The 25538-nt window shown below is 33.6% G+C and overlaps 1 protein-coding gene across 1 annotated transcript in view; it reads left to right on the plus strand.

Moving 5' to 3' along the window:
- The window catches only part of LOC143223890 (dynein axonemal heavy chain 7-like), a 71126-nt gene that overhangs the window by 39195 nt on the left and 6393 nt on the right, over positions 1–25538 (plus strand). Inside the window, exons 7-12 of the mRNA XM_076452365.1 lie at positions 6635–6818; positions 10482–10637; positions 11551–11718; positions 20244–20485; positions 22476–22554; positions 24984–25208. Of these exons, the coding sequence (XP_076308480.1) occupies positions 6635–6818; positions 10482–10637; positions 11551–11718; positions 20244–20485; positions 22476–22554; positions 24984–25208 (1054 nt within the window). The remainder of the gene's footprint in view (positions 1–6634; positions 6819–10481; positions 10638–11550; positions 11719–20243; positions 20486–22475; positions 22555–24983; positions 25209–25538) is intronic.

The raw sequence follows: 25538 nt of genomic DNA on the forward strand, positions 1-25538 counted from the left end.
GTGCGTGGCAACCCATGAAGGGGAGAAGAGGATCCTGGTGGTTGAGGGGTCCAACCCAAACACACCACTTTGGCTTTGAATTCCTATAGACAGGCAGCCTTAGGGTAGACCACGTGGGTCAGTCGGCTAGTCTACTCAGACTAGGGTCAACCAAGTCCCAGCATTGGATGTTCTCAACAAATGTTGTGGACATAACATCCGATTCTGGTGTTTGGGTATAATGCTCATAAAACCTGCATTGCTGCAGTGTCATTTTTGACATTGTAGTGCATCCCCTCGTAGGGCTCCATGGTGTGTGGGGTCAGTGAGCACCGAAATATCCCTCTCTTTATTATGGATACTCCAATTAAAAATCTTAATAAAGTAGTGAAAAAACAGTTTATAGGTAGATGACCACACCTTGAAGAGTCTGAGCAGCAATTCTCACCATCTGTACCACATGTTGTACCTCATTTTCTTATATTGCATTCACTTTCAGACAAACCTTTAGGGTATATGTATCCCTTTTTCATTCAGAAGGGACTAGAGGAACTTGCTGGCTCTCCAAAGTCAGTAAAGAAGCATTGATCTGGTGACATATTGGTGGAAACATCCACATCTCAACACAGTGAACTCCTTTTGCATTCAAAGGCACTTGGGGATATACCTATTGAGGTTACACCTTATGCTACTTTGAATTCATCATGAGGAGTTATTGTTGAGAGGAATTTGAAGATCATCCCAGAGTCGGAGATTCTCGCTGGTTTCTCCACCCCAGGAGTTTTTGCAGTGAGGTGTATATCCACTCGAAAAGATGGAATTATGGTGCTGACTAATGTCCTCATTCTTGCATTTATGTCACCATGTCAACCTGCTACCAAGGCAGGTTATCTTAATTGTAGAGTACGGCCATACATTCTGAACTCTCTCCAATGTTTCCAGTGTCAATGGTTTGGTCACTCAAAGACGTCATATCGTGGTTCCTTGACATGTGCTCATTGTGGTGGCAAGGACCATGATGCCTATGAGTGTGAAATGGACCCTCATTGCATTAATTGCTATGGCTCTCACTCATTTTACTTTCGTTCTTGGCCTAAATGGTTGGAAGAAAAGAGGTGCAGTTTTTGAAAATGATTCATAACATTACTTATCCTGAGGCTCGAAAATTGCTGTCCACCACCTTATCTTGGATGTATGCTGCTGCACTTCATTCCACAACTACAATGGGAGTGCAGACAGATCTCTCTGCGCCTCCAAAATAATTGTTCTTCAAACAAATGAAGTCTTTTGACCTCCATGGTTAAAAAAGTTGATGAATCAACTTCAACACCTATCTCTGTCCCTTACATACATTCCACCAAACCCCAAGATCCATATTTTATGGTTTTGGATACAGGGATTTCCTTGGATACATCTTCTTCCCCCACTGCAAAATGCCAAACAATCCTTCGTTCACGTCTTCAGTTACTGGAATCACCTTCCAACAGCAAAGACCTGCCCAATCGACCCAGGGCAGGATTAATGGAGGTCGATAGACCTCCCTTGAATAAGGACAGTAAGGAAAAAGACATGGTCGTAAACAGAAGGGTTCTCTACGCAATTTGCCTACACATAAATAAAAATGGCCACCCTAATACAGTGGAACCTTCGAGGTTTATATTCTATTTTGGATGACAACAAAACATTAATTGCTTCCTACTATACTGTATGTCTTTTCTCACAGGAAACATTTCTGAAACCTCCTGATACAGTCACCTTTTGGCGGTTTACCTTATACAAAAATGGCAGGCTGTGTGATGGACAAGTTCATGGAGGGGTGGCACTGTTGGTTGATCAGCATGTGCCCACCATATGTTTGCCACTCGACACACCCTTGGAGGCCTTAGCTATACTTGTTTCCCTGGGTCATACCATCACTGTTTTTTCTCTCTACCTGTTGCCTGGAGAGACATATGATCAATCAGCCCTTGATGTTCTCATTGAACAATTGTCATCTCCCTTTTTCATCCTGGGGAACTTTAATGGACATCATACCCTCTGGGAAAGTGCTGATATTGATAGGAGGGGTCTCTCTGTACAGCGTATGCTCTCTGATCACAACCTTTCTCTTTTGAATACTGGTTCTTTTACTTATTTCCATGCACCTAGTTAGTTCTTTACTCCTATTGATCTCTCAATTTGCTCCCCTTCATTATTTTCTCATTTTTCATGGAAGGTTGACAATAATCCATGATCCTGAAGCTGGATCAGGCATACTGGCCCTCTTTCACTGCTCTTGCAGAACTTGATCCTGCCATTGTCTGTAAGTCATCAATAGATGACTGTGTGGCAGCAGTAACTGACTGTATTTTATAAGCAGCTGTTCAATGTATTCCTAAAACTTTGACACGTTTTCCACTAGATCCTCATTCATGGTGGAATCCTGCCTGCTACATGGCATGGAAGGCTCAAACACGAGCCTGGGATACTTTCCATAGATATTTTACACTCTCGAATCGCATTGCTTTCCAGCAGGCCCATGCACATGCTCGATGGGTAAGACATCAAAGCCAGAAGGAATCTTGAATTAAGTTCACAACCAGCATATCTTCTACTACCAGTTCTAAAGTCATATGGGACAAGATTCGAAAAGTCAGTGGTCAGTATAATTCCGTCCCCCCTCTTAATCTTGCTCTCTTATGGCCAGGAAGTAGCTGATACCTGGAGCATTGCTGATATACCAGGTGAAAGATTTTGCTGGATATATAGACTTCTGCTTTTTCTTCCACCTTCTCAGCCATCAAGAATCGGGCAGAGCAATCACCTCTTTCCTTTCGAGCTGCTTGTCTCTATGACTATAATCATCCCTTTACACTGGTGGAACTCAGACTGGCCCTTCATCAGTCTGGCAGTACATCAGTTGGACCTGATGATATACACTATGACATGCTGTACCATCTACCTCCTGCTTCTCTTGCTATTCTTCTGATTGTTTTTAAGTGGATTTGGCACCAGACTATTGTCCTACCTTTCTCGAAGCCTGGGAAGGATCCCTAGATTCCTTCAAATTGCTTTGACGAGCTGTCTCCGTAAGACATTAGAGAGGATGGTTTAATGCTCGTCTTGTTTTGTTCCTTGAATCAAACAACCTCCTCTTGCCCACTCAGTGTGGGTTCCAATGACAGTGCTCCACCATAGACCATCTGATTCAACTTGAAGCATCAATTAGAGAAGCCTTTCTCAAACGACATCAATATTCTTTGACAATGAGAATGCTTATGATACAACTTGGAGGTATGGCATTTTGTGAGACCTTCATATATATGGGTTATGTGGCCACTTGTCCATTTTTATTAAAATTTTTTTTAATGGACAGGAGATTCTGAGTTTGTGTGGGTTCGACAGTTTCCCGTTTTCTTTCTATAAGAACTTGTAGCCCCTCAGGACTGTGTTCTGAGTGTCACATTTTTCAGTATAAAAATTAATGCCATCACTGAACAACTCCCTCTCACTGGTGCAAACGGGCTCTATGTCTACGACTTTTACATCTCGTGTCAGTTGTCGAACATGAGGTATGTTGAGCGGCAGTTACAGATTGCCCTCAATCGTTTACTGAAGTGGACCACAGCAAACGGCTTTAACTTTTCTCTCTCTAAAATTGTTTACATGCACTTTTGCTGCCAACAGGGTATTCACCCTGATCCTGAACTCAATATTGGTGAAGTTGTGCTGCCTGTGGTCCCTGAGACAAGGTTTTTGGAACTTATCTTTGCCCGTATGCTGACCTTTATATCACACTTCAAGCAGCTATGGGTCAAATGTACAAGAGCACTGAACATCCTCCATGTCCTCTCTTCCACCACTTGGGGAGCAGATCGACGTTCTATGCTAAAGATATGTAGTGCTCTTGTTAGATCGAAACTTGACTATGGATTACTGATCTATAACTCTGTCTGACCTTTGGCCTTAAAGATGCTAGATCCTATTCTTCATTAAGATCTTTGGCTCTGCACTGGGGCTTTTTGCACTTCCCCAGTTCAGAGCTTATATATAGAGTCTCATGAACCTTCTTTGCACCTCCACTGTTTGCAACTGTCTTTACTATATGCTTCGAAACTTTGTTCCTTACCAAAGCATCCCACCTGGGGTTGTGTTTTCCTTCCTCGGTGGGCCATGCTTTTTCAGACCAGACGGTCTGTAATTACTCCTTTTGCCATTTATATCAGGTGCAGTTAGATGAATTGGGTCTGTCCTCAATAAACATTGCTGTATCCACTGGTCAGCCCATCCCACCATGGCTTCTTACAGTTCCTAATTGTGACCTATCGTTAAGTCGTCTGAGAAAAGTAGACACTCCTGATTGGAAATACTGTCTGCTATTTGCTGAATATCTTTCGAACCATCCTTCCATTCCTATTTATATAGATGGTTCGAAATCAGGTGACTGTGTGGGCTCTCCCATGGATTGTTGTGGTTCGGTGGTTGCGCTCAGAATCCCACTACAGCTTCTGTGTTTACTGCTGAACTGTATGCCATTTCCCTTGCCCTGGATCACATAGTAGTTAAGCAGTACTCAAACTGCACTATTTATACTGACTCGCTTAGTTCTTTACTGGCTCTGGAATCGCTTCACGTTAGTTCACACCCTGTTCTTGCTGATATTCAAAACCACTGGCCCATTTCTCTTTAACATCTACTTCTATCCAGTTTTTCTGGATACCAGGCCACTTTGGTATTCACGGGAATGAGCTTGTTGACACTGCAGCTTAGTCTATCTGCTCTGGCACTATCACCACTGTACCTGTCCCATACATGGACTATGGTCCTATATTCAAGGCTCAGCTCTGTGCCAGCTGGCAGTCGACTTGGAGTGAGCAACACAAAAACAAGCTTTTCCAAATAAAACATTATATTGGACTTTAGTCGTCTTGCTTCCATCAGGATTGGAGAGAGTAAGTTGTTCTGACTAGACTACGCATTGGTCACAATTTTTTAACTCATCATTTGCTTTTATCTGGAACTGATGCACCAATGTGTAGTTTGTGTAACACTCAAATCACAATAACCCACATTTTACTTTCTTGTCATTGTTATGACTCTCAACAACGGCACCATTTTAAACATGTTCTGTCCCAAGGTTTGCCCATAATGTTAGACAGTGATGGTGACACTGTCCACCTTGGTAATGTTTTAGTTTTTTAAAGGTCATTAATCTTTTTAATGCTGTTTAAGTTTTTTAATTTATACATTACACCTTTTTAATGTGGTTCCCTTTTAAAAAATCACAGTTCATCTAGTTCGATTTAAAATTAGAAACTGGCCTAACATGAAATAACTCGAAGCTTGGACTGGAAAGTCCAACTTTAGGTGACGAACGCTGCTGTTTGAACTATTCGCTAGTCATCCTGGCAAGGTATTATTATAATCTTGCTACACGTCTTTTAAAATCTTTTTATTACTTTCCTTTTTTGGAAATGGCCATAACATCAAATAACTCAGAACCATGATTGGAAAGGCCAATTTCAGGTGGCTGATGGTGGTTTTTGTACTTATTTGTTAGTCTTCCTGGCAAGTTATCATTATTACAGTTACACTACAGAAAGTCCTTTACAACTTGAATTTATGTAATTTTTCTCTTGACTTTGTGGACTAGATGTAAACATTGGTTTTATGCTATTTATGTTGTTGTTTTTTTAACTTTGTTTTGTTTTACCTTAATTTCCTTTTATGAATTTTACTAAATTTACTTTTATCTTTTTACCAGATGTTTGGTGCAGATAGCCTAGCTGCTTTGTGCCATAAAACACTTAATCAAGCAACAACCAATCAATAATGTAACAGTGAACTTTCTGTAACATCATGCATCTCTTGATCTCCACAAAAATGAGAGATTCATGAATCTAATTTAGAGAAGAAAATTGCAATGATTTGTAACAAATGGAATAAAAAAGACAAAAAATTCAACACTATTCATTGTATCAAGGGAAACTAAAGGATATTCTAAATGAGAAAGTTAAACTGTAGTACGCATTTTCAGTATTTTCAGTAAGTCTAAACATTGATAAGACTTCAACAACCAAGTTTTGGCTTTCTTAAAAGACAAACTTCTCTCCTCCAGATTCAATTGAAGGCTTCATCATAAGTATAAAATCTGCTTATCACAAAAAAATTCAGAAAAGGGTACCAGGGCATAGAAATATCTTTGTTTCTTGTGACAACTTCAAAGTATCCTCACAAACACAAGGTCAAGTAGAATGCAATTAAACTATCTCACAAAGTAGTATGTTGTCTTCTTGAAATTTTGAGTCACAAAGAAGTAACACCTCAGGTTTGATGTTTCATGTGACAGCTACCAGATTTAATCAGAATTTAAAAAAATTAAAGATTCTTGTAAATAATAAATAAATGCTATGGGAAAGAAAGATATGTAGTATTTGTATACTTAATCATTCACATGTATAATATAAGATAATGAGTTCTTTAAGAAAGCAAGTTTTTATATCCTCAGTTACAGAAAATGTGGGAAGACCAGGACATTTCTTAAAATTCTGTTTATAAAATATAGATTTGTAAATCCTTTTTTCCTTATTAGTATAATAACAATAGGAAAACTGAAAAGCATCAACTCGGATTGTGATGTTTACAACACATTAATAAGTAGGTTTTCTTCTTTCAGGTGGTTTACAGCTGTACAAAACATAATTCATCAAGGTATCAAGCAGAAGCATGTTCCCTCTCCCACCAATCAGCTATATCTACAGTCTTTCTTTGACAATGTAGCAATGCTAATGACTCTGCAACTCCAATCTCTGTGCAAGGTGTCTATGGAAAAATACACTGAATTTTTATGCACATCTAAGGTAGTTATGCCAATATTTGCCTAACATTTTAAAGAAAGATGTTTAATTTATCTTTAAAATAACATGGTTTGCCCTATTTCCTATTTGTAAATGCATAAACTATACTACATTTTGTCTTTGTTTTTGTCTGTTATAAATACATAATTAATTTTTACCTAAAGGATTGATTATCTGTGAAAGAAAGTTACCAGTAATACAAAAAATGTTTTAAAAAATGTGTAACTATAGATTAAATGTTTTATTGATACCTCATTGAACTGAATGTGTTAAATACTGGATCTGGAGCATATAAAGTTGAATAACTCTGGAATTTACAATCACCTAAATTAAGACTGAAGTGAGAAACCGAGCAGTGGACACTTCAGAATAATAGACTCATTGAATGATGAATGGATGCAAATAAAATACAAAATGCTCCTCATTTATGACCAACAATTTAAGCTGAACAATCAACCAACTACATCACTGCATCTCAAACTATGATCAACTGATCTTGCCTGAGATGGAAAAATGTGAAAATTTCATTCAACAAATATGTTAAATGGAAGAGTAAATAGTGTGCATAAGATAAATGAAGAACAGAAACTAAACCTGTTAGTAGTAAACCAACTTTCATAACTCATTAAAGAGAATCTTCATATACCCAAAGCCATATGAAATTATTTCATAACAATAATTCATACATAAATACTCCAGAGCTGATGAAGTGCTGTTGCCCAAAACATGGTTTTCATGTTTTATCAATAAAGTTATTTTAAATTGTTGACTCTTTCAACATTAATTTATAATCTATTTTGCATATACAATTACCTATACAATTATTTTATTACTAGAACTAATCATTCCTTTATTTATGTCATTGATGTAAATAAAAAAATGGGCAAAGGTTCTAAACCTGACTCTCACTTGTGATATTAATACAGTGTGGCTGAATTGTATTTACAGTAACAATCTTCCATTCAGCTGCTTTTCTATCCAGTTAGGTAATTTATTTCTAATACCTACAGAGATAATTCCTTTTAAATGTTTTATGTAGCACCTTGTCAAATGCTTTCTGAAGGTCAATATACCAAATCTACATCGTTATCCTCATCTACATAAGCAGTAACCCTTTTAAATGACTTTGTAAAGCCTCTATTATCAGACTTTCTAAAAATTTTTCACAACTGATGTAAGATTAATACACTTATAATTACTGGGAGAATTTTTATTATATCTCATGAAAAGAGGAGTGAAATATTAGCTAACTTACAATCCTTTGGCACCTGCCCACTATTCAAGAACTAACAAAAAATAGTAGCAAGCCGCTTATATATCTAATCCTTAACCTCTTTCAAATTCCTTGGGAAATATTTAGCCCAGTAGCCTTATCGTTCTTTAAACTGCTCAATGTTTTCTAAACAAGCTCAGAATTAATGAAATCATAATTTTCAACCTGTTCAAGATTAGGAATACCTCTTAAATATTCATTAATTAAAACTGAAGAAAAAGCAAATTTAATAACCCAGCCTTCTCATAATCATTAAATATAGGCCTCCCTCTATCAGTCCTAAAGGGTTTTACCTTATCTGAAGACTTTGTTTACCCTGAATATGTTTATAGAGAGCCTTATTGTTAATTTTTACATTTTTAGCCAATATTTTCATATATCCTTTTCGATGCCCTAATTTTCTGTTTGACCAAATGTCTTGATCTTCTGTAATAGTCTAAATCTCTCATCATACCAGTGAACTTATATTTCTTAAATATACGATGCTTTTCTTTAATTTTATTTCTTATACCCTTTCTAACCAACCTGATTTTTTATTTGCAGCTACCGTTTTCTTTCTAAAGGATTATGTTTATTTAATTATTTTCTCTGTATTAACCCACAGACAATCCTATTCACATACTTTGTCAAGGAATCACCCATAACTACAACCTCCTTAAGTTATCATCCACATCCTTCTCTGTTTCTTTTGTTGACTTTCTCTCTAGTAGTTCCTTGTATGTACAATTCAACGAATAAAATATTTTGTTCAATAGAACAGGCTCATTACAATTACCTCCACTATATAATACTCTTCCTAACTTCCTGAAAGTCATTGTTAGTTGATGTACCCTTTCTTATAAAAGCTTAAGCCCTTGCTGCCATCTCCCACAGTTTATACATCTCCTTATTTATAATAGTGATAGGCATAAGCCTCTTGTGTCTTTCTATTTTCTTTAGTCTTTTGAAACTCTTTTTGAAGTGGTTAGCCTTAGCCAATGGAAATTTGCTACACAACCTTTACCAACCCATTTACAATGTTTCGGAGGTAAAACATCTGAATTATAAAATTCAAGTTATCATTGTAGTCATCTTTGAATATCAAAGTTAATGTTTACTGACACTATCATACAACTCACATAAGATTTGCATTAAGAATAAAAGTAGAAAAACTTTAATTTACACACAAAGAGAAACAGCCCTAAAACTTTTTTTCTGTATTTTCAAAAAAAGTTTACAAACAAGTATACAAGTGTAAGAACCACAACACACTGCTGAGTATATATTTTTCAACATTAAAATAAAAAGTTAAACTACAGCGATACAGCAATACAAACTTACAGCTTTCAGAGAAGAAGGAAAAACAGTTTTGGTTACTCTCCCAAAACATTTTTGTGTATATATATATATTATGATTGTTTCTCTTGTATGTTTTAATTCACTTTTAAATCTTGTAAGCTTGATTAGCTTATAATTAGTAGGATTCATTTCTTTTTTGTTTTTTATTACTTTACCTAAAATAGCATAATTCTATGTAAATTATGTAATTTCAATGACCAAGCTTGATTGCCTTGTAAAATAACTTGTACCTTTAATACATATCCATGTTATTTTCTAAAGTTTACCACAGAAAAGATATTTTCATTGTTTTTAAAATGCCCAATGGAAAATTTCTTTAAAAAATACTTTAAACATTGGTTTCGTTGTTTATTTAGGATTGTAGAAAATTTACTTCCAAATATGGGCTAAATATACTTTTCTTTCTTCTTTGTGGATAAAAGTTAGTCAACTAATCTGAGCATAATGTTTATGAGTTTTATACATACACCTTAAATTACTATCTTGCAAATCATTTTGTACTGTTTGTGTTTATATGTGATGTTCATTACAGGGTCAGAACTTTGTTTACTTTTTTTTCTTAAGACTTTGATTATTACTTCAGATAAGATAAAAATTTAAACTTTGATTATTACTCCAGATAAGATAAAAATTAAAACCTATTAACTGTAAAAAATAATGCTTTTCCTCACCACACATACATAAGTAGAAAATGAACCCAGCCATTTACTTCTACAGTTCAAATCCTTGGCTGTACAAAAATATATTTTATACAAATTGAGAGTTTAAGTATGGTGAGTTTTAGTTGATAAGTTCTGTATAACAGAGGACTGGAATTTAAAATAGATACATGTTTGCATGCCCATACAACCTTCATGCAGTTGTTTACTTGCTTGTCAAAAAGAGAAAAAAAATGTTACAGATTAGTTAGAAAACATTAAAATATTTTCTAAACTTTTACAAATAAGTTTTTTTAGGCTTTGTAGAGTAGATAAGATGCTACCATCCAGTATGTTGCACAAAAATATCTATTTATCTATAGAGTAAAATTTGTATACATGTTTTTTTTGTTTCAGGAAAATCACATATTTATTATAAAATTGGTTGCAGTTGGACAGCAGATAAAACTTGAACCAACTTACCACGATTTTGAAACAGTTTTGCTGGATGTCTTGGATTCTTTACTTCATTCTGTCAGAATAATTCCTCGAGTTGAAAATCGTCTGAATACAGTATGTTTTGGCTCTCAAGTATTACCCAGAGACAATTTAGATAACATACTAAGGATACATGATTAATAACTTATTTTTATACTCTTATTTATACAATGCAAAATTATATTTAACAAGAAACAACTAGTACAAGTTACTGTTTCTACTCTTGTGTTGCATCAATGATAATCACAAAATAAGCCAATTTAAAAGGTACTAGAATAAATTTATATGTAGATTGTAAAAATGTCTGTTTTAATAAACTCTTTGATATATCTTAAGTGTCAGACTTTAATGATATTAAGACAGTGTGGCCTATATTTGTAGATTTATTCATCTTTTATTATGTGATAAATCATTTCTCAAAATATATATGTAAAAACGGCTGGTATGGGTTGAGAAAATTTTTATGTAGAGGAGTGAACAATGTTTCAATATTCACTCCTCTAGATAAAAGTTTTCCCAATCCATACCAGTCATTTTTACATATATATTTTTACCTACAAGTGGGTTTTCTTGTCATCACAGAATATCCTTTCTCAAAATGTTGTTCAACTAAGTTTTTGGTATTTTGAAAATGATATCTCTTTTGCCATCTAAAGGTTTATTTTTTCTAATATTTATTCATTTTAATAGCTGCTTTTCAGTACTTGAAACTAGCAGTAATCCATAATTTCAAAGAATGAGACCATTCCCACTCCATACCACATTATCAATTATTAATTTTATCAACACACACTATTTGAAATGATTTATTTTCTAGGTCAAACAATCTTGTACCTGATTATCTACCTTTTGAATATCATAAAATGTAATAGGTAAATATCAGATGCACTTTTGAGGCTTTGGTTTTAATACTACTTAATATGATTTATAGTTGAACTTATAATGTATTTCTTTTATACCTCAAATACTTTTTTTTTTTTATAAATAGGAACATACAAGAATTCTAGAATCCAAATCTCCACTTCAACCTGTTATCTTAGAGGAAGTGATTACTTCTCTTAAGACACAGATATTAACTGTTCTCAAAGAACAATTCCAGCATCCTCAGAAATACATGAACAACTTTAATAAGTATCTTTACATTTTAGATGGTGAGGTATGTTTTCAAGTTATTAAAGTAGGAAATTTATTTGCATCATTTGATCAGTGATTATGTTAAAATATAAAGAATTAATAGTTTTTTCTATTATATTTAATCATTTTATATTTTATTATGATGGCTAACTATGAGATAATAGAAAAACTGCTTATGTTTGTGCTGCCTAACATGTTACTTCTAGTGGTGCAGCCAAGTACAAAATTTAGTATGAACCCACAGCAATGATGGAAGGGCAGGATGTACACAGTCCTTTTGAGACAAATTACAGATTAAAAACAAAATCTCTGCATATGACGTATTTAGACATGGGAACCATCATGCAGTCTCTAACTGAGTAGGCTTGAGCAATGTGCAGAATGGTTACAGTCATGCCAAAGCCATCCCATATGCCTATGATACTCAAATATCTGATATATCTACTCAGCACACAGGGAGAAGACACAGTAGTCCTTAGAAAGTAACATACAAAGATTAGATCCAAATGCAAGCCCACCAATATCACTCTTAGGAGGGCCCTAAGAGTACTTTCAGAGTTGAATAGATATCAGTAAAATAGTAGGTAAAATACATAGTGGCCAAGGGGGATAACATAGAGAACTAAGTTTATGTGTTGATCCATCAAGACTTTCTGTAGAGGTCCTGAAGGTGCATGCCAATTGTAGGTGAGAAGTGTATATGCACAAACAACATTTCTGCTTGATATATATATGTGTGATAGATGTAGTAGACATTTAAGAGCATTTGTAAAATTTATAAGTTATTCTAAATATATTTATAATTACAAGAACAAACCTCAGCAAAACTGACTGAATTCTAACTTTTTAGAAGTCCCCAAGCCCAGTGGGTCAGCAGTAACTTTATGGATTTAAATCTCTAAATTCATGAGTTCAATTCACTACAGTGGACAGAAAACACAGTCCAATGTGTAGGTTTTTACTAAAACAACAATAAATTTTCTACTACATTTCTTCATTAAAGCTTTTTTCTCCCCGCTAGTACAGCGGTATGTCTCCAGATTTACAATGCTAAAATCAGAGGTTCGATTCCCCTCAGTGGGCTCATCAGATAGCCCAATGTGGCTTTGCTGTATGAAAACACACACACACAAAGCTTTTTTTATGTATTGTCTTCAGAGGCCATTATTATTAGATATTTTTTTGCTATAATGTGTTTTTCCAATTTAAGAATTTACTGAAAGCCTTTGTAAATAGAACATTGTGGAGACTTCAGGACCAATTAAATTATACTAAACATTTGCAAGATGTAAAGAAATACATGTTAATGAACCTCACAAGACAAATTAAAAAGAATAATTAAATATTGTGTAAATTACAGCAATATAGCAGACTAATGTAAAACTATATGAAGTTCTGCATTGAACTATGTTAGAAGACTATATTCTGACAGTAAAAATTTTAAATACTTTTGTTATTTGATTTATTAAGTGGAATATTTAGTGTCTGATATTTGTGTCTGTATCAGAGTGTGTTACTTAAGTGTTTTAAAACCAAAAAAATCATAATGTCTGTATCATTTTGTTCATTAACACTACAATGTGATTGTGTTAGTAAGCAATTCTTGTGTCTTTGGAGAGTTTATTATGTAACTGTGTTGGTAAACTCTTGGTTACATAGTAATATTTGTATTATTTGATAATTGAGTTTAAAGCAGACAGTGTGATTGTATTAATAAACTGTACTTTAGCAATAAATAATATAAGTGTTATTATATTATTAACATATTGTATTATATGTGTTGCATTGTTTTAATAATAATTATTCCAGTATGATTGCAAACACAACTATCTCAAATTTCTTCTGCTCTTTAAGCATTGTTAAAAACTTTTCTCAATCAGTGCACCAATTTATATACCCCCATCAATTATGCACCATTTCACAACATGTACATATCATGTGACTACTTTCCACCAATAGTATTGTGCTACCTATATTGAAGCAGCTTAGCTCTTTTTGCCATTCTCACTCAATCCTCACTTTTAAGAATTGGCAGATTCTAAAAGAAATACACAAGAAAAATGTTAACTTCTGATATGGTCTTACCTCCTTTCACACCTTCTCCATTGGTACAGCATTGTTTAGTTGTTTTTTTGCATGCTACTATCATTTATAAACATGGTTATTTGTAATGATTTATCTTGCTACTGAATTATAAGAGATCTCATGAATTGCAAACATTGTGTCAACTATGCATTTCCTGTTACATTCGAAAATGTTATTGTTAGACAGCTTCTCAGGAATCAGGTTAGACTTTATCTGCAAAGAAAGTTTATGTCTTAATTTGCAGGAAGCAATGTTTGTCTGTTCAACAGTTATTTCTTCTTATTTTTCACATGGCATTGTTTCTGAGAAAGAAAACAATTTGGACTCTTTTTCTCTAGTAGCTTATTTTGATCTGTTACACTGTACACTTCTTAAAGAGTTTTCACCTTCCACCCACTTCTGTACTGCAATGTCATTCACTTTGGTGGTAAATTGTTCTTCCTGTCCTTTCTCCTGTTGCTTTCAGCTCTATCAGGGAATCCATGATAAGTATTTCAACATGAATACTTCACACCTGGTTAATACACTTGTAGCTTGGCTCCAATACCCTTTGTGTGACTTTGCCCTTATCTAAAAATGGAAGAATTAAGTATTTTGTGTCATCACTGTTTGGACTTTGTTGTGTTAGAACTTTATGTGTCATTTGTCATCTATGTGTCTTTAGAGGCATTGCAAGTTAGATATTGATTATTACTTTGTTGTTTTTCTTTGCATATTCATTAATATTAAGTACTTTGTAGACTTAACAAATTTCAAGGGCTTGTTAGGTTATTTTCACTAAGTTCTTTAACTAAGTATGTTTAGATTGATTGCAAGTTACACATGATTACTACTTGTAACATCTTATTTGTTATTCCAGCTCCCAAATGGTGCAACAGTATGTCTGTGGATTTAAAATACCAGAAACAGGGTTTCAATACCCATGGTGGACAGAGCATAGATAACCCATTGTGAAACTTTGTGCTTAACTTCAGACAAACAATTCTTATTATCTTTTAATAATTTTCTTCATCAATCTTAACTGTGTGTTTTATCATCTTAATTTTTGTTAGTGTAGGACTTAAATATGTGTCCTTTTCCCTTTAGGTTAATTTAGAGGATTTGTGAATTAGATATTGATTCTTAATGTGTTTTCTAGGTAATTTTCATTGGTTTGCACAATTTTTTATTATTTTATGGACTATGCCGATTTAGATGGTTTGTCTGATATTTATCAGTACTTTTTTAACTATATATGTTTAAATAGCTTGTATGTTACATATCTCTACTAGTAACATGTAATTCACTAATCTATAAGAATTATATTTTTCATTGTTTTTATCTCCATGCTTTATTCTCATAATTTTCTTCAGTGTTGGATGTAATTATGTGTCCTTTGTCATCTAGATTACTTCAGATGAATTGTAAGTTAGATATGGATTATTAATGTGTTTTCTAGGTAATCTTAGTCATTTTGCACAGTTATTATTATTACATATTTTGTGGGCTAGATACACTTAAGATGGTTGTCTATTTGATACTTATAAGTACTTTGTTAATTAGGTAGATATAGATAGTTTGTAGATTACATACTAGTAATACGAGGTCTGTTCAAAAAATACGCGGACTGTTTGAATTGCGCGGCTCCAGTTGGTTTCAGGGGAATCCGCTTGGTGTCGCTAGGTTTGCACAAATCAGCTGATTACGACGCCATTTCTCGATTGCAAATATCTTCATTTGTGTATTAGCTACGCGGTTTTAAGTGAAGTGCGATTTTTTCGTTTGGCGGATTTCAGAATGAATGACCTGAAGGAGCAACGACTTGCTATGAAATTTTGTGTTAAACTTGGAAAATCTGCCACTAAAACTTTTGCTATGCTCAACACGGCTTACGGTGATGTTGCTATGAAGCGTATGGCATGTTTCAAGTGGCATGAACGTTTTAAGGATGGTCGACAGTCCATTGAAGATAATGAGCGTTTTGGACGTCCTTCCACGTCAACTGACGACCCACACGTCGACAAAATCAACACCCTGGTGCGGGCAAATCGACGTCTGACTGTCAGGGAGCTTGCTGAAGAGTATGGGATTATCAGTTGGATCTTGTTACGAGATTTTGACCGAAAAATTGAAGATGCACCGCGTTGCTGCGAAATTTGTGCCTCAGAACTCGTGAGTTTTTGGCCAAACACTTGATCACTGTTCTTCCCCACCCCCCTACTCACCTGCCCTTGCTCCTTGCGAGTTTTTCTTGTTCCCCAAACTCAAAAGACCCTTGAAAGGAAGAAGATTTGAGACGATTCCCGAGATTAAGGCAAATGCGACGAAGGAGCTGGAGGACATTACAAAAGAAGCGTACCAGGACTGTTTCAACAAGTGGAAATACCGTTGGGATAAGTGTGTGCGTTGGGGAGGAGAGTACTTTGAAGGGGTCCCAGACCTGTAACTTCTAAATAAAGTACATTTTGTTTTATGACGTCAGTCCGCGTATTTTTTGAACAGTCCTCGTATGTACTTGATTGTTCTATCTGAATAAATGTTGTTGTTTTTTTGTAATTCTTCACTATGTGCCTTATCATACTAATTTTGTAAACTTAGAACTTAAATGTTTGTTTTGTTCCATCACTGACATGTTTTATTTTTTCCTGGTTACAGAGCTGAGCTTTGCTTTGGTTTCTTTTCTTATGTTCATGACACTAGTAATGTCATTTTATCCTCGTAATCTACAGCTTGGAGTTCATCTTTCCATATCACCATTCTCAAGTCTTTGGCAGTTCATCAAGCTTTATCCTACTTCCTTCCTCTCTCTGTCATGGAATGGGTGGTTATGTTACATTCTGACATCTCCACTGTAGTAACTCATATCACAGAGCCAGGGAGTAGCAGTTCAAGGTCTCTGTGTTTTCAGATCCTAAATCTCATTTCTGGGCCCACAATTACCACTTTGTAGTCTTCACTTGCCTTTTCTCCTAAATCTGGTAGTGGATTGATTACCTCCTCCCAACAAGATTCTCCATATGGAATAGTCTCTTAATCTACAGGCCTGTAGGTGGATATGTTCTCAATTGGAGATAACTGATTTATGCCTTTCTCCACTGGGTCACCAAATTTCCTTTTCTTTCTTCTTCTGTTTATTATCCACTAACTTTGGGGGGTAGTCGTGTTCAGTCAAGTTTGGAGGATTCTTCACAATTATGCTTACTATCTTATTTGATGTTCTTTCAAGAGTTCTATTTTTATTCCAAATCACACCATGTCTTGTTCTACTGTCTTGGCCAATATAACCATCATTCTCACTGCTCCAGCCTTTACTTGTATAACCTTCATCTACCCTTAAATCTGTATTCTGTTGATTTCAGTTATATATTGTTCGTCCAGATGTCATCACATTCTGCCTTCACACATGGCTTTTGTCAGGTGCATTGTTTCAGCCCAGGGATTGACTCCTTGTGTTACATCTTTTTTTTTTCTTGTACCCTTAGTCGTTCTTTCATGTCCATTTACCACATAGGTGAGAGTATACCTTAAGACCTTGATTTATTTGTTGTAAGTTTCTTCCTTCCTACTCTTCTGTTCATTCTCTTTCCTTGTTCTTCACCTGGTTGTTTGACAAAGGGTTCTCCACTTTGGTCATTTCTAGATATCAGACAGCCTTGTCAAACACATTCCTTTTCTGCAGGTTTTGTCTTCCCCTTTCATTTCTCTCCATTTTTATTATTTCAAGTCATGCATCCTTTATGTTCCTTTAATATGCATGATTGGGATCTTAGTGTGATTCTTTACATCTTTACCATCCTTCCTTTGAACTTTCATTTTCATGTTCCATCATCCTCTCTCCCCTCAAGATTTTATTTTCTTCTCCTCATTGCTCATGGAAATCACAAATTAGATATTTCTGTTTTCAATGTTACCTGCTTCTTCTACCATTTCTCTTATGTCATACTGCTTAACTGGTCTTTCATCCCTAAGACTTGTGCTGCTCATGGATGCTGTTTGACTATCACTTTCACCTCTCACTGGTACTGATACTGATCAACTTTTGTCTAGTTCTCTCCTTACAGTTTTATGTGGTATTTCCTGACTACTTTTGGGGTTCAATTTCCCAACTTTTATACCCTGGAAACCTTCCATTTTTCATAATAACTCATTAGGCTGGTGTATTCTAACTCCTTCGTGGAAGGCCCCCACCTCCACAATGTGTTTTCTCACCTTATTCATCATTTTGTCATATCTTTTTGCCTGGTCAGATATACACTATAACACTCACTGTAGGAATGGGATGTTTCAACAAGACCACTTAATACACACACTGTGGTATGTATATGTATATATCATTTGGAGACCATCACTCATGGACTTCCTGAGTAAAGCAGAAGGGGATTATCACCCATGCTTGCTGACCTTTTGATTGAATTAATTGGGAGTGATATACTTTTAAAAGTAGGGAATTACAGATACCCATTGTACTTTCTCTAGTGTGATGGTCCTCTGGACTCCCCACCACATTTAATTCCCCCTTTTTTCTTTCAGTGTAACATGGGAGTTCTTACCCATTTCTTAGTCTCTGAAAAGATGGATCATGAGTGAGACTAGAAATTTACTTTACCAGTTAGAAGAGGGCAAGGCTGATCTCCCTCCTTCCATTTCCCCTGGATGCTTTTTATCAGGTGGACTGCTGTCAAAATAAAGTAACAAATAGGTTGGAGCAGGCCCAGCCTATACAAAATTCTCCTCTTAAAACTAGGTGCAGGATGACATTCTCCCATTCTTATAGTTGTTTATGGTAGAGACTCCTATTCTCATTAATTCTGGTTGCAGGAGGTTCTTTTCCAGCTCCTACAATTGAGTTTGGGGGACTTCACTTGCTTCTCAGTGACAGATACAGGACATAAGTGCACTGTTCCTATGGTTGAGTAAGTGTTCCATATTTTCCTAATAATTCTAGATGCTGGATATCTCTTTCCTGTATTTATGACTGGGAGATGAGTGATTTCTGTTCGTGACACTGGTTACAGATATTGCTTTGTTCATGAGGTTGATTTGAGGCAACACCAAGACCCTGTAATGCTAGTTTTGGTGTATTATACTTCTTGTTCCTAAAGTGGTTTTGGGAGTTTGTCCAGTTTCAGCCAGAAGCTAACTTCCACCTCTTAATTCCTGCATACTTATGATTAGGCTTGTTATGCATATATATAGATAACACAGTCCACGTGGCCTAGCCTCTATGTTTATGTCATAATTTATCCTTTTTTTTTATCATCAACCTTCTAATGCCAAGGACAAGTCATGAAATATCATTTGTCTGGTTGAGGTTGTATGTGTATGTAGCTAATTCTGTTTATATTTTAGTGTGGATCACACCTATGTCAGATTCATTTCCTACTTCATGAGCAAAGAGCATACCTGTTCCAGAAGTTAGTATGGTACCTCATAAGTGTGCTTCATTTTCATCTCAAAGCACATACATTCATTCAGGGCAGTCACTTTCCACTTGGTTCCCACATTGTATGCCAAAACTTTGCAGTGTTGAATTTAAGTTTTGTATGAAAGGAGGTAAGACCATATTGGAAGTTAACTTGTTTCATGCACTGAAAATGCATTTCTGACAGCTGCTTACTTCCTCTACCCTTGGCTGGTGTTCTTCTTTTATAACTTGCCACGAAAGTGAGGATTGAATGACAATAGCAGAGGGAGGTAGCTGTGCGAATATAGGTGATGCAATACTAATAGTGGAGAGTATTCACATGATATGTACATTGGTGAAGTATATTAACTGACAGGTTGATCATGAAAATGTTTTACAATGCATAGAGGGCAGAAATGGTTGAGATAGCTTTATGTAAGACGAAGTAAGTACCTATTTATAATACATTTTCAGTGTATGAAAAATGTCAACTTCTGAACTTTAAAAAAATAATTTTTTGCATTTTGAATTTATAATTCTGTGTCTAAGGTTTACCAAACTCACTTTTATTATTGATTCAAAAAACTATTTTTTCTTTCTTTGATATAGTAAAACTTTTGCAATAAGTCATATACATGCTTTTTTTGCTTTTTTTGCAAAGTTTTCCTGTAAAGATAAATTATCTTCATTTACATTATTAGTAATATATGAATACTTTTAATTTGATATTTTATTAAGTTTATTAGATATTAAATTTTTCCATAGAAACCTTCTAGCTGTTTTTCCACTGAAATTTCAAGAACCTTGTTATGTGATATACAGGTCTTTGATTTGCACTACCTAACACTGTTTGAACTTATTTTTAAGAACTTCATTCATTGAAGTGTTCAGTTAGAGATGTTAGTAAATAAAAGAAAAAGGTGTATAACAGAAGGAGGTCCTAATTCTAAAATAGTTGTTGCTATCCTAAAATATGTCTTAAATCTGTAAATTTTGTTCAAAAACAGTTTTATGATAACATTTTTGATGTATTTTTTAATTTATGATTTTTTTATTTCTGAATAATGCATCTTCATTAGGCTGAAAAATCACTATTTAATATGCTTGAGTCTGAGAACAGCTTTGAAGTATGGAGAAAACAGGTTTATGAGTATAAATCTTGGATCAACAAATTTATGTACACTGCAGACAAAATTGTTGACCTCGGAATGTTCCAGTTGGATTTTCGGGAACTTTATGAGTCTTTAGCTAGCCAAACAGAGATCCTTTTGGAAAAGTTATTGAATCACATCTCAAATGAGCACCAGGAAGAAAGTAAAAGGTAACACCATAAAAAAACTAAGCACAGATTTTTTTTAATGTTATAAATTCTAATCTAATCTAATCAGTTTATCAACAGTAAGCATAAAATGAGAGGGTATTAGATAATTTAATTTAAAAAGTGTGTAGCCTTTTTTATTGCACAATAAATATTAATTTACACTAATATTATTGTAATATTATTAATAATATTATTATTATACAACTAATATTATTATTATTACCTTCACAGTTATGTCATCTAGTTTATTATCTTATCTACTTGACAATAGTCATTTTATAAATTTATTAAAATATTTTTAAGTTGATAACCTATCCTGACATAAAAAAGATAGCAAATAAAAAATTATGCATAAGTTGTTAAGTTGTATTTTTGTAAAATCTATTAAACAGAAGGAAGTATATATAGAAGAAAGTAGGAATCTATTGTTTATTGGGTTATTATTCTCTACAAATATTCAAAAGAGCTAAAAGGTAACACTGATAATTTGTGAAAGATAATTTTAAAACATATCTGACCCTTACAAAAATTATGTATGTTATTAGTCAAAAGTAAGCCAACTAGTTCAGAACTACATCAGTTATTACAGATCATAATTAAAATAAGATGCCTTAATGAAAATCATCCAGTATAAAAAAATTGTAAAATATACTTACTGTTGTAAATCAACGAACTAGAAAATGAAATCCTAAAATAATTAGATTGCATTGAGTCACTTGTAGTACTCTTGCTATTTATGATTTTTGTTGATATAACTTCTTTTAACTAATAAAGTCTTATCTCATGGTAATAACTATAACCTTTTTCGTTTGTTTATTTATATCACTTCTATTCTTCACCTTCAGGTTTTCACCCTAATAAACATAATAATAGACATACACGATGACTGAAAATTCTGTACAATTGAGAAAAGCCTTACTATTATTGTTGGATTAACATGTTCATCATTAATGAAGTACTAATGAGTCATTTCTATTAATCAGGCACTAATGATGTGTTAACACATCAATCATCAAAGATGCTATAACTATGTGTAAGCAAAAACAGTCCTTTAGTATTGTACAATGATCATGCACGTGTGTTACCCTCTTTCGAATAGTAGAAAATATTTTTTTACTAAAATTTCAGTTCACATGACCTGAGATTTCTGCAGTGCCTTGTTTTGATTACTATTATGGCAACAAGATAGCAAAGTTGTTTAGAGTTTTACTCTAAATGAAACTGCAAGTAATTTACAAAATTCCAATGCACAGTCATTTGAAGAGGATGAAGTAGGTAGTAATTATTAACACAGTGCTTGTGAGCCTGATGATTGAAGAGGACTGGAGTGTAAATACTATGTTTTTTTTCAAACTGCTTCATCCATGGCAGATACAATAACCCAGACACTGACAGTGCACTGGAATACTGGTATAAACTGACAGGTGGCTGATTGTTCAAGCTAAATGTATCAGTCCAACTAATATTTATTTTATTGCATAGCCTCAACTGGTTACAGGTTTGCTACAAGAGGCTGTTCCAGTTGGAATTTTCAAACTGCTTATTGTGGAGGATTTTGTGAATAGGATGGTTGCTGAAAGGAATAGGTTTGCTGAACAGTTATTGGAATTGAACTTCCTGTTTTTAATGCCTCTTTGACACAAGTAAACAATAAAAGTCACTGTACATTATTGGCTTAGTGCATGAGATATAATTACTGTGGCAGTAAATGTGTTAAACAACATGTTACACTGTATACACTGTATTCACTAAAGGTTAAGATATTTGTGTTTGCACATATGTTTGACACACAAGAACACCAAGAATTAATGATTTATTGTTAAAGAAAATATACTTTGATTATACAGTTGTGAAAAAACTAAAAACTTAAGAGAAATTGTTTGATTGCTCTATATATTTAACATGCAATTTGTTAGTCTTCTTCAGAAATGCCTACTTTTATTTAATTTTAACTAACATGGCATTACATGTATAAGTTTTTATCTTGTAGGATTTGTGATGAGTACAAACAAATTGTAGATAAAGCTTTAACCATACCAAAAAGCACTCAGGAGTTGATGAACTCTAAGGTAAGAAATGAAAATAATATTGATATTTATTATATATGTTACATATTATAATTTATCTATTAGTCTACAACTAATTATGCTACATACATTACATATTACAATTTCAAATAGCTAGAAATTTTAATTTTAATTTAGAAGATAATTAAATGTCACTATGTATTAAATTTATGATATTTGCCAACGGGATTAATACACACAAGTTTCTTTCTTAACACAAATCAATTTTGATATACAAAAAAAAATACAATTTATAATAACAGTTATTAAAAATAGTTTTGAGAAATAATTATTTATATACTAAAATTTTACAAGCTCACAAACAATATTCAGTCTTCTTTCTAGTCTGGAACTGAATATTTTATCAATGGTCCAGGCCCACAACGAATAAATTAGTTTTATGTTGATACACATACATTTCATTTGACAGGAATGCTAGCTAACTCTATTTGTGTTTTAGCTAAAGAGGTTTACAACCTCACTTTTCTATATCCACATAGAAATGCTAGTGTCTGAAGTTAATTCTCTGAAGTTGAACGGTTTTTAATGTTTGAAATATATAAGCATTCCTGGTCAAATGTCTGTAGTTTTTCAATTAGTGAAAGTTTATCACAATTATACCTTTGAAGGCTTATTAGTATACTGACTGTAGCAGACCAGCTATATTATTTTTAACTGTCTCTTAACATGTCAATTTATAAACTTTAAGGAGATATTCTCATAAGTTCACTTGCCAACAATATTTGAAGATACACTTGTGTTTTCATAAAACATATATTGCTGATTCTTACACCTGAGAATTTTCTACAAATTCAGAGAACAGGTGGGACTTGCACAATATACATTTAACAATATAAGTTACATACGTCTATAAATATATGCTAAACTGAAAAACATAGATATTAAAATAATATTAAATCCTTTATGTATATCATTTTATTAAAATATTTTATGAAACATATAATGAATTCAAGATATTAGAGGAATGACGTGTATTTGAGCTGACCATTTGAAAAAAGTTGTTATTGTTTCTGAATGAGTTATTAAACTGTAAACAAAACAAACAGTGTTAGAGGTTTCATTGCAGAATGTTATGATGTCACAAGGCTTTCATTACATAATTCAGTGATTTCATTATATGTATATATAATTACATATAATGTAAGGTCAACAAGGGACTCCTTAGTTTATCTGGCTATTACATTCACTAAGGTAAACTTTAAAGTAAAAATAAAATACTCAAAGCCAGCCTTTTTCATTTAAATATTTATCAAGACTTCCCTTAAACTCCTTTAAATTAACTGCTTCTAGTACATATGAAGGCAACACATTTCAAAGACCAGATAGGTCTTAATTGAAGGAATCCCACCTCAATTAAATCCTCTCTGACTATTCTTTTTTCAAGAAAAAGAAGTTTCAGCGATCTTAACCATTCCTCATATGATCACTTATCCATCTCAAGCACAATCCTAGTAGCCCTTCTCTGAATTTTTTCTGACACTTGAATGCTTTTCCTAAGGTAAAGAGCTCAAGACTTAACAAAATACTCTAAATGTGGCTTAACCAATTATCTTTACAAATTAATTATAACCTCTTTAGGCATGTATTCATTATTTCTGTAGATGCAACATAAAATTGTATGTGCCTTGCAACTAACAATAATACATTACTTGTATGGTTTAAAAGACTGATTAACTAGAATACCATGATCCTTTTCTTTTATAACACTGTTAAGGTTACTCCCATCAAAACTGTACTTATAATTCAAATATCTCATATGCTTTACTTTATTATAATTAAATAGCTATATGCCATTTATTCAACAAACTAACTAAATGATATAAATCCTTTTGTAAAGCAACTGCATATTCCTTACAGTCAGAAACACTCAAAACCTTAATATCATCATCAAATATATGTATTATATTGACCATTCATTCATCTATTTCAGTGATGAAGATAATTAAAAAAGCAAAAGTCTTAACACTGAGCCATGAGGTACCCCTCTTATGACATTAATCCAGTTTAACTCCATTTATAAGAACCCTCTGTTTTCTTCCATCAAACTAGTTTTCTGTTCAATATACCAACCTATTCTCCATAAATACAGAGATCATTTTCTTAATTTTATCAAATTCTTTCTGAAAATTCATATGCACTAAATCCATACTCTCATCTACATAAGCTCAATTCTTCTAACTAAAGAAATGTATAAATAGGATATTCTCAAGACGTTTGGTGTTATTAATCTTTAACTCATTGTAGAATACCAATAATTGTGTGCACTGATCTCAACATTTTTGTTTATTATCATGTCAGTATTATCACAACCTTAGAAGTTATTGTTTTACTTTTGGCTTTTTGAGATAAGTCACAGAAGTTAAAAATTATACTCTGTTATAATCAAATTAATCCTTTATTTTATTTTTGAGGCATTTATTGAAGATGTGAAAAAAAATAAACTGCCACAACTAAAGGATGCTCTAATGGAGTGTTGTCACAAAATATCTTACATTGTGGAGTACCTACCACTTTCACCTTTAGAAATCCAACAAAACTCTGAAGCATTTCAGTGGCAAGCTGGAATGGATGAAGTATTCATTAACCACCATGCTATTATACAAGAAAAAGACGTTGAATTTCAAGAAGCCCTAAAGGTTTTTTATGCTTATGGTTTTAATGTCCAATAAACTGGATAGTTCTGGTCATAATTATTCAATTTAGTGTAATAATGTTTAGTGTTTCATAGACTAGTTAAAAATACTGATAATTAAGGTTTCTTTCACTTTATGTGTTATTGGGTGTGGTCATGATATTTTATAAATTTTTAAAGACTATAAAATATCTCTTAGATTCAGCACTTCCAAAAATATTTATTTAAAAATGTCATTATTTTAAATTTTATTCAACTTTTGAAAAGCACCTGTAGCTAGCACAAACCTTGCTGTACTATTATAGTTTTAATTTACCCATTATGGTTTTTTTTC

Source organism: Tachypleus tridentatus, chromosome 8 (genome assembly GCF_004210375.1).
Source record: "Tachypleus tridentatus isolate NWPU-2018 chromosome 8, ASM421037v1, whole genome shotgun sequence".
NCBI classification, from domain to species: domain Eukaryota; kingdom Metazoa; phylum Arthropoda; class Merostomata; order Xiphosura; family Limulidae; genus Tachypleus; species Tachypleus tridentatus.